The sequence below is a fragment of the Moschus berezovskii genome, chromosome 15 (assembly GCF_049115385.1).
Source record: "Moschus berezovskii isolate FMDL1 chromosome 15, NW_MosBer_1.0, whole genome shotgun sequence".
Classification (NCBI taxonomy): Eukaryota; Metazoa; Chordata; class Mammalia; order Artiodactyla; family Moschidae; genus Moschus; species Moschus berezovskii.
The window spans coordinates 55,241,318-55,252,240 of NC_142474.1; the positions used below are offsets into that span (position 1 = coordinate 55,241,318).

General features: G+C 40.5%; 1 protein-coding gene across 2 annotated transcripts in view; it reads left to right on the forward strand.

The window, feature by feature from the left end:
* DCLRE1C (DNA cross-link repair 1C) overlaps nt 1-10,923 on the forward strand; it is a 34,207-nt gene extending 23,284 nt beyond the window's left edge. For both annotated transcript variants that reach the window (XM_055429103.2, XM_088844063.1), the window contains 5 exons: nt 1,851-1,987; nt 2,861-2,915; nt 6,237-6,325; nt 6,814-6,908; nt 9,688-10,923. In XM_055429103.2, coding sequence (XP_055285078.2) covers nt 1,851-1,987; nt 2,861-2,915; nt 6,237-6,325; nt 6,814-6,908; nt 9,688-10,664 — 1,353 coding nt within the window. In that variant the 3' untranslated portion in view covers nt 10,665-10,923. The remainder of the gene's footprint in view (nt 1-1,850; nt 1,988-2,860; nt 2,916-6,236; nt 6,326-6,813; nt 6,909-9,687) is intronic.

The window sequence follows — 10,923 nt, forward strand, 5'->3', positions numbered from 1 at the left end:
TGATTGTTCAGCTGCATATTATAACTTACATCATGAATTTACTTCATCATTTTGTTTGTGTATGTACACACACACACACACACAGACACACACCATGCAGTTATTTAATGGATGGATAAAAATAATGTCGATACAAAGAACCTGTTTTGTCCTTTTTCTGTGGGACTTGTAGTCTTTTCCCCAACAACACCCCATAAATGTCTTAATTGGCAGATTTCTTTTTGCTTGGTGTAGAAAATGGCAACCCACTCCAGTATTCTTGTCTGGAAAATTTCATGGTTGGAGGAGCCTGGCGAGCTACAGACCATGGGGCTGTAAAGAGTCAGCATGACTGAGCAACGGAATGCTACTTTGTGTAGTTGATCTACAATATTATATGTTATAGGTGTAAATATAGTGACCCAGTTCTTAAAGGCTACACTCCATTTGTAGTTATTATAAAATACTGGCCCTATTTCCCCATGCTGTACAGTACGTCCTTATAGCTCATTTTATACCCAACAGTTTATACCTCCTAATCCTCTACTCCTGTCTGCGCCACCCCCCCCCCACCTCCCCACTGTTAACGCTAGTTTGTTCTCTGTGAATCTGCTTGTTTTTTGTTATAGTCATTAGTTCAATTTTTTTAGATTCTACAAATAAGTGATATCATATAGTATTCGTCTTTCTGACTTATTTCACTTAACATAATACCCTACAAGTCCATGCACATTGTTGCAAATGACAAAATTTCATTCTTTTCCTATAACACATTATCAGCATTAGTTGAGCTGATAATGCTCTTGTTTTGTATTATTTTTTTCTTTTCTAACTTTTTATTTTGTATTGGGGTATAACCAATTAACAGCATTGTGATAGTTTCAGGTGAACTGTGAAGGGACTGAGCCGTACATATACATGTATCCATTCTCTCCCAGACTTCCCTCTCATACCTCATGGTGTATATCTGTACCATATCTTGTTGCTTCCACACGTTGGCAATTATAAGTAATGCTGCTGTGATCATTGGGGTGCATATATCTTTTCAAATTAGTGTTCTAGGTTTGTTTTTTTTTCCCGGATGTATAACCTGGAGTGGAATCGCTGGGTCATATGAACACCTCGTTCTCTTCATCTGGATTCCACTGTGTGTCAACACCACCATGTCTTCTTCTTTGCAGCCTTATCTCTCTCTTCTGTGTGTGTGTAACCAGCACACCATGCCCTCAACCCATCTGAGTCATGACACTTCATCCTAAACAAGGACATTCTCCTATATGACCACAGTACAGTTCTCACACTCAGGAAATTCAGCATTGATACAACATTGTTGGATGCGATGTCCATATTCAAATATCCAGTTGTCCCAATCGTGTCCTTTATGGCTTGTGGGAGGGAGGAGCAAGGCTGTCCAGGATTTTAAAATATATATATTTATTTATTTGGATGCGCCAGATCTTAGCATGGCATGTGACCTCTTAGTTACGGCATGTAGGAGCCAGTTCCCTGACCAGATATGGAACCTGGGCCCCCTACATTGGGAGTGTAGAGTATTGGCCACTAGACCATCAGAGAAGTCCCCAGGATATTATTTAGAATCATGTGTTGCATTCACTCAGATCTCCTTAGTTTCTTTTGATGTAGATCAAGTAAGTCTCCAGTCTTTTGCTTTTCTTTCATTACACTGACATTTTTGAAGAGTCCAGGCCAGTTATTTTATGGAATGTTTCTCACTTTGGACTTACCTGTTTCCTCATGTCTGTCTGTCTATTATCTATGTCTGAAAATTCATCTATGTTTGAGACCCTGCCTACAAACAGATTTGTTGAAAATGTTCAAACTGTTTTTCTGTATTTTTAAAATGTTTTTAGGCAGAGGAATATTTTCAGTGGAATAAGTTACCATGCGGTATTACTTCCAAAAACAGAATTCCACTCCACACAATCAGCATTAAGCCATCTACAATGTGGTTTGGAGAAAGAACCAGAAAAACCAACATCATTGTGAGGTAAGCAAGCAGTGTATTTGGAGAGAAACCTTGTTGTTCAGTCACTAAGTCATTTCTGACTCTTTGTGACTCCATGGACTGCAGCACACTAGACTTCCCTGTCCTTCACCATCTTCCAGAGCTTGCTCAAACTCATGTCTGTTGAGTCGATGATGCCATCCAACCACTTCATCCTCTGTTGCTCCCTTCTCCTCCTGCCTTCAATCTTTCCTAGCCTCAATGTTTCTTCCAGTGAGTTGCCTCTTCATATCAGGTGGTCAAAGGATTGGAGCTTCAGCTTCAGCATGAGTTCTTCCAATGAATATTCAGGACTGATCTCCTTTAGGATTGACTGGTTTGAACTCCTTGCAGTCCAAGTGTCTCAAGAGTCTTCTCCAGCACCACAATTCGAAGGCATCAATTAAATCAATGGTTTAAATGCAGTCTAGCCTAAGCCCATGAAAAGGATACATTACAATTGTGGAAAATAACCTCTGAAATTTAAACTCTATTTGAACTAAAGAAATGCTGCTTCCAAACCTATCTATTGGCCAGTATCTCCCAGGGTCTACCTGTGTTAGACAGACAAGAGGGTTAGAGTTGGGGTGTCTTGCTTGGCAGGGAGTCATGAATGGATGTTGTAGGAAGTAGAAGCCCTTGGTGGAGTAGAGGAGCCCCACACTGATCATTATGTTTTAGCAAATTTCCTTAATGTTCGCTATTCAGAATGTCTACAAAAATTTATATTTCTGGAAAGGGTTCCCCCCTATGCCATGAAGAAATTACTGACGGTAGGATGATTTCACACTGCAGTAACCTACATGAAAAGACTTGAAGTTTAGAACTTAGTTTTGATTAAATGAGCTTTAATTTTGTGTTTGCATCTTCCACTAGGACTGGAGAGAGTTCCTACAGAGCCTGCTTTTCTTTTCATTCCTCCTACAGTGAGGTAAGAGGATCCTGTAAGCTCAGAACCTTGGCAGCCTTTGTGGCTTCTGGGGGCATCTCTTTTTCTACTGCTCAAGGTGGGTTGTGGCTTTTCCTGAAGAACTGTGGGGAAGACATCTCAGTGGATGAGGTATGTCACTAAGTCTAAAGGAAATTGCTGATCATCACCATTTTTAACCTAAACATTAAAGAAAACATATGATTAAGGTTTTCTCTGTGCCTTGCTTTCTAAATTTATGTGAAATTCCCCACTTCAGTTCTGTTTACTTGTCATAAAATCACCGTTAATCTTACACAGCACATGGAACTATATTCACTGTCTTATGCTGACCTATAATGGAAAAGAATCTGAAGCTGTACACCTGAAATGAACACAATACTGTAAATCAGCTATAGTTTAATAAATAAAATTTAAAGGCTAAAAGACAAAAAAGTGTCCCTAATGAAGTCATAGTTAAGGTAAAATACTCCATTATACAACACAAGGAATATAGTCAGTACTGTATAAGTGGAGTATAACCTTTTAAAATTATGAATCACTACGTTGTATACCTATGACATATAATACTGTACATAAACTATACTTCAATAAAAAAATTGAAAAAAATCTTAAATCTTCTTTGAAGGAGTACTTCAATAAAAAGAAAGACTGAAAAAATATCTTAAATCTTATTTGAAGGAGCACTGAAGATAAAACCTCATAATAGGCTGCCTTGTACTGGCCAGATTCTTGGCCCCTTCCGGATTTTGATTGTACTGAAAAGCCATTTACAAAACAGTCCTCAATATTCAGAAGTGTGGAAGAACAAAGCTGATTGGGGTATACACTCTGTCCTTAGTCAGGATCAGTATAGTAGAATTACTCAGTTGAAGAGGACTTAATATGGTTATGTGAGGATACTTTTTATATAGGATATTGACCTACTAGGATGGGAGACTGACATACATAATTTATTTGCAAAATTCTCAAGCATTTCCAAAGTAAATGCTAGCATCTTACAAGTGCAGGGGTTCAGTAATTTCATATATTGGAGAAAAAGCAAGATCAAAGCTGGCTTTTTATGATACTTTGTCATATATGATTTTAGTTTTGCCATTTCTGCACTTAATACATTTCCCTGATAATGGTTATTTTTTGTATTGGAGCTACACAGATACAGCTTTGCAGCAGTGAGCTATGGGCATGGTAATGATTTGAACAGCTCCAGGTAATGACATTCTTTTTTTAAAAAAAAATTTATTGAAGTATAGTTAGTTTACAATGTTGTGTTAGTTTGTAATGTATAGCAAATTCACTAATGTACAGTGATTCAGTTATATGTGTGTGTGTATATACACACACACACACACATGCATTCTTTTTCAGATTCTTCTCCCTTATAGGTTATTACAAAATACTGGATATAGTTCCCTGTGCTATACAGCAAGTCCTTGTTTATCTATTTTATACATAATAGTGTGTATCTGTTAATCCCAAATTCATAATTTATACCTCTGCCACCCCCTTTTCCCTTTGGTAACGACAGGTTTGTTTTCTATGTCCTTTCTGCCACCCCTCAAGTATTATTGATTCTCATTATTCGTGGATTCCTTATTATAAACCCACCTGCTCACTGACACATGTACGCACCCTTACATCAGTGTGCATGGTGCTCTGTGGTCCTTTGCACACATGTACACCTGGGAAGCAAAGGATTGGACTCATCTGACACGCACATTCCTGACTCGGGTCGCACATGGTGGCCTCCTGCCTTCGTGTTTCAGCTCGCTGACTATAAATAAGTGTCCTTTTCACTATTTGCTGCTGCATTTTCCACATTTTTGTGCTTTTGGGGTGATTTTGTTGTTTGAAAGAGCCCCCAGGTGTAATGATGAAGTGCTGGCAAGTGTTCCTAAGCATAAGGAGGCTGCAGTGTGCCTTATGGAGGAGGTACCTGTTTTCATTCAGTTGTGAGTTACAGAGCCACTGGCCATGAGTTCACTGTCCATGGACCAACTATATATTACGTAAGATATCTTTAAAGAGAAACTCATATAAAACAAGATTGTGTATCTGATTGGTTGACAAAGTGCTGTGACTAGAGGCTCACAAGAATCCTGTAGTTACTCCACCAGGAACAGCGGTCCACTGTTTGCAGTGACCTTATGGACAAGCAGGAGAGTGTACTGGGTGTCTGTCTCTCTGAACCATTTCTGGTGTGTAGGTCTGACCTTCCTTTCTTCATTCTTATTCCCTTCAAAAGCCTCAGATTTCTACCAGCCTCAACTGTGGATTGATTATACAAATCATATAGGTTGTGGGCAGGTAACAATGGTTTTTCATTGCATGCCTGCTCTGAAAGTGCAAATGAAATTGTTTATGAAAAGTAGCCAAAGAATGGATCTTTGTCTTTCCCCTAGGCTTAAGGTTCCTGTTTTGTTTTAATCCAGTTACTGATAATTGCTGAGTTCCTTACCTCTTGTGGTGCTTTACTTGAAAAAGTTGGGTGCTAATACTTTGTGCCTCAGTCTCCCCACGTGCAGAAAAAAATAAAAATCTGTGTTGTCATGACCAACTCCTAATAGTTTTATTGAATATTTAACCATGTGCTAGGTACCAGGCTAAGCACTTCACACGCATTATGTCATTTATACGCTTAGATGAAGAATCAAAGAGACATGAGGTAACTTGACTGAGATCACAAGCTCACCAAGATCTAGTAAGTGACAAAGCAGAAGACTGTCTGGTTGTTAAGAAATGTTTTGAGGAATGGTGAAAGTTCTTGTTTAGCATTCCGAGCTTTGCAGAGGGTATTCATGACATGACATGTTTGCATGTCATTGTCCTTGTTTAGAATAAATCCTGAGAACAAATTAGGCAGTCTCAAAGGTGTAGTTCCTCTTGGTGTATTGCTAACAATTACACGTCAGAGAAAAGGAATGCAGTTTGAAGATCTTGTTTCCTTGTGCATATTAAATACTCAGCTAAATTCCAACTTCCTGGAAGGAGAGGTATTTACTATGGGTGAGTGACCTAGTGGGTCAGGAAACTAATGTCGTATGAAGGACAGAATCTCTGAATCACAGTCATCAGTGTCTCACACCTTACTGGCAACCAGAATCACTGCTTCCCAGGCCCCACTGCAGCTTGGTGTTAGAGCATCTTTGGGGATAGGGCCTGCACCTTGTGCATCTCTTCTTGAAAGGTCCCGGACACTCCTCAGGTGCAGCCAGTGTTGGGAGCCACAGTCTTGAGAGACTTCAGCTTCTCCTTGCTTCACTCTTCAACACCCAGGGTTTTCATGGGAGGGATAACTGATGCATTTTGTTTTCCTTCTTCCAGATTAAAGATTTCTTGAGCTACATCTGTCCTGTGAATGTCTATCCAAATGTCATCCCATTAGGCACAACTATGGATAAAGTTAAAGAAATGTGAGTGGACTACCTGTGGCATTTATGTTGTTGAATGGGATGGACCTAGAGAATAGTTTGGGGCCGAAAGTGGGAGCAAGGGTTAGGAGCACATAGGCTTTTTTCAAGCAAGTGTGTTCTACATAATCCTAAAGGCTTCTGGGAATCTGGCAGAAGGAAGCTGTTGCGATACTGAATTCCCTGAATGCCAGAAGGTGTTCCTATATTAGTTACTAATTATTAGGTTAAGGACCTGCTTTTCTGCAGTGCAAGAACAAAGAGAAAAGTTTTGCTCTCCCCAGTCCTACAGTTAGATGGAGGTCTACTAGGTTGTTTAAATGCTTGTATTTACCACTGTTACAGGAAAGTAATTTTTGATTATTAAACATTGCTTTTCTACTTTTTAGTGGTATGGCTTTCCCCCCATAGTCAGGTTTTCATAATCTCTATAACACTTACATTCCAGCAGCTTTTCCAACAGGAAAAATAAAATGCTTGTATTATTTCAGCTTAAAGCCTTTATGCCGATCTTCCCAAAGTACTGAGCCCAAGTATAAACCACTTGGAAAACTGAAGAGAGCTAGAACCATCAACCTAGACTCAGGTAGGAAGAATGACCCTGGTGTCATGGATATGGGTTTCCCTGCAAGGCTGCTTTTCAGGGTGCTCTGGTCTATGGAAAGCTGTCTTTGTGGTGTCATCTGAAGTGTAAAAATTTAAATGTTGATGAAGTCCAATTTATCTAATTCCTTTTACAGCTTTTGCTTTTGGTGTGATATCTAAGAAAAACATTGCTTAGTCCAAGATCACGAGGATTTACTATCATATTTTATCATTTCTGGGTCAATTTTGACTTTTCCTTATTGTAGGTTTTATTTTCTTACCTTTCTATACATCTGTTGGATGCCATAACTACATAATGGTATATCTGATCTTTGTCATTGTACATTTAGGTTATTTTGAACTTCTTAGTTTTATAAATATTGTGATGAACATTATATGTTAAGTCTATTTCACAGCTCTCATTATTATTATTGGGTTAAATTGAATTGTAGAAATTACACTATTTATATTGTCATAGCATTGAATGGGAGAAGGCAATGGCACCCCTCTCCAGTACTCTTGCCTGGAAAATCCCATGGACAGAGGAGCCTGGTAGGCTGCAGTCCATGGGGTTGCTGAGGGTCGGACATGACTGAGCGACTTCATTTTCACGCATTGGAGAAGGAAATGGCAACCCACTCCTGTGTTCTTGCCTGGAGAATCCCAGGGACGGGGGAGCCTGCTGGGCTGCCGTCTATGGGGTCGCAGAGAGTCGGACACGACTGAAGTGACTTAGCAGTAGCAGCAGCATAGAATAATGTCAAAATAAACTTCTAATAGCATAGAAATTTTACTTTCTGACACATACAGGTTAATGTGAAAATGTTCTGACAGATTTTTATAGTTGAAACATACCATGATACTGATAGTCACTGATTCAGAAGAACATGAAACTGTCCAGCTTTAGAGGTGATACAAACACATTCCACAGAAAGGTAACTTTGGCACATTGTGAAGGAGCTCTAACAAATGTATTAATCCCTGGCTTAAAATGAAGCCATAACTTGGACATTAGGATGACTAGATACAGCAGCTAGACATCTTAAGTCACCCTAAGTCCTTTAGAAGATGAGTTGAAGATAAAACAGTTGCTTGTTTGAACAATTATCAGTTGTAAAAGAACCCTGGACTTCCCTCAACCCGCCTGTCTGGTTTCTTGACCTTCACGTTGTCACACACCTTCTCCAGGCCTGTCTCCTCAGTGGTAAGATGGGAAGCTCAATGATGGTTCCTATACCCCTCCACCCCGTTAAAGCAGCTTTAAAAAATGTAGGTTTAAGCTATACACTTTGTGTCACTGGGAAAACAGTTAACTTATAATTCAGTTCAGTTGCTTAGTCGTGTCCGACTCTATGCGACCCCATGAATCACAGCACGCCAGGCCTCCCTGTCCATCACCAACTCCCGGAGTTCACTCACTCATGTCCATCGAGCCGGTGATGCCATCCAGCCATCTCATTCTGTCATCCCCTTCTCCTCCCGCCCCCAATCCCTCCCAGCATCAGTCTTTTCCAGTGAGTACCTGCTTCTTAACACCAGCTTCAGTACTAGAATAGTAAGTTACTCTATCCAGTAAACAGTCTCATGAGCATTCCATTTCATTCTTCAAGGTTAGGTACCATTAGAAGGCAAGAAAATATTTGTTCCCCCTTTCCTAATTGCATGCCATGTCATTTTAACTTATGTAAAGTTCATTCTCTATTTAAGATTTCCTCATTTTCAGGATGTAAGTGGACAGGGTTCACTTCAGGCCAGTGCAGCATACTTGAGACAGTAAAATGACACCAGACATGGCTTATTCAGTATTTTGGTTAAAGTTGATCTGTTCCCCCCGCCCCCTCCATGTCTCTCATGGCCTTGTGCATTTGGCACAGGCTGCATAGCAACAAGCAGACGCTGCGTGACTACTCACGGTTCTGGGGGCTGCTGGGATGGCAGGATCAAGGTGCTGGCAGGTCTGGATCTTGGTGGGGGCCCACTTCCTGGCTTGTACCACCACCTCACTGTGCACACACGTGGCCTTTCCTTTGTGCATGGGCCTGGAGAAAGTGTGAAATCTGCTTCCTCTCCTCACAAAGACACTAATCCCATTGTATGTGTTCCTCCCCGACCCCACCATGAGTTAATTATCTTCTAAAGGTCCCACCTCCAAATACCATCATGGAGTTAGAAATAAAGAATTTTATAAGGACACAGACGTTTAGCCTATAACATGCATGAAGTATTAACAAATATCAAAAAATGTTCATAGAAGGAAAACTTTAGAAAAAACATTGTCTTTTTATTAAATCAGCCAATGCATTGAACATCTACTGGCTGCAGAGCACAGAGTTTGCAAATGCCTCTCCTAGTGTAGACATTTCAAAGCCGAACTGATGTAGAGAATCAGCTATAGAACTGAAAAAATAAATTATTCGGTCCTACTTTCAGGGACTCAGTAGGTCTGAAATGAAACGTAGAAAGCTATTTTACTTAAAAAGCTCCCCAGATAAAGAACCATTGATTAAGACTCTGTGGTCTTATTTGGGGAGCACAGATCTCTAGTCTCAACTCACTGCCTGGCTTTATGACAAGCTGAAGGCTGGTAGGTCAGATTGTTCAGAGTATCCCAAGAATAAATGGCCTTTTAAATTCTCCTGGAAGAAGAGTGAATTCCCATTATTTGCAACTCTGTGAATTAAAAAATGCAGCTAAGTGCTGCAAATTGGATCTTTCATTAAAAGCATGAATTGGTTCCTCTGCACTCTGTCACCTACACACCTGTTCTGTTTGTCTCACAGAGGACGACGACGATGGTCTCTTCGATGATCTTCTGCCGGCACCTTTAAGGCACAAGGTTCCAAACCAGCAGACTCTTCACCCTGAGGTATTTCCCACGCCTGCTGTATCACAAAACCAGCCCGAGAAACAGAGAGAAAGCTTTGCAGGATGCTTCAAAGCAGAGAGTATGCCAGCGTTCCTTTGGGCAAACTTTATAGATTGTGAGGAATCCAACAGCGAAAGTGAAGAATCAGAAATTCCAGGATCAGCTCAAGGAGACACGGGTCCCATCCTCCAGCCCCAGCAGAGAGCTGATGGGGAAGTACCGCAGTGGGAAGTGTTCTTTAAAAGAGATGCTGAAGGCACAGACGACTGTTTGGAAAACTTCCCATCTTCCACAGAGGCAGGGGGCTCCCAGTCCCCAAAGCTTTTCAGTGATTCTGATGGGGAGTCAACGCACATTTCTTCCCAGGCCTCCTCTCAGTCAACACACATATCAGAACAAGGAAGTCAAGGCTGGGACAGCCAATCGGACACTGTTTTGTTATCTTCCCAGGACAGAAACAGTGGGGATGTTACCTCCTTGAACAAAGGGGTCTATAGGCCAGGAATCAAAGAGAATATTCCTGCCCCTCAACCAGAACAAAATGTACTTTGCCTAAAGGACACTTACTCAGATTTCAAAAGCAGAGATCAAGAGGTAAATATAGTTCCTAGTGCTGGAGAAACCACCACTCTAAGCAGTGGGAAACAGATGCTTCAGGAGAAAAGGCCATTGACTCTTAGCAGCAGTGCAGATTCACAAAGCTCCTCTGATTTTGAAATTCCCTGCACTCCAGAAGCTGAGGTTCCTAAACAAGAACATTTACAGTATTTATATGAGAAGTTGGCAACAGGGGAGAGTATAGTAGTTGAAAAAAGAAAAGGCTTACTTCATTCTAGAGCAACCACTAAAAAATCTATACTAACAGATACCAGTCAAAATCATAACAGATAAAAATGGAATACTTAGGAATGATCCTATTACCTAAAAGGTGGCAGGAAAGAGGAAATGGATGACTGAAAAATAGAACAGAAAACATGACATAGGAGAACTAAATCCAAACATATCAATTGTTTTCCAGTCACTGAGTTGTGTGTGACTCTCTGCGACTGCAGCACCCCATGCTTCCCTGTCCTTCACTACCTCCCAGAGTTTGCTCAAACTCATGTCCAAAACATACCAATGATTACACGGGAATAGGGGGAAAAATAAA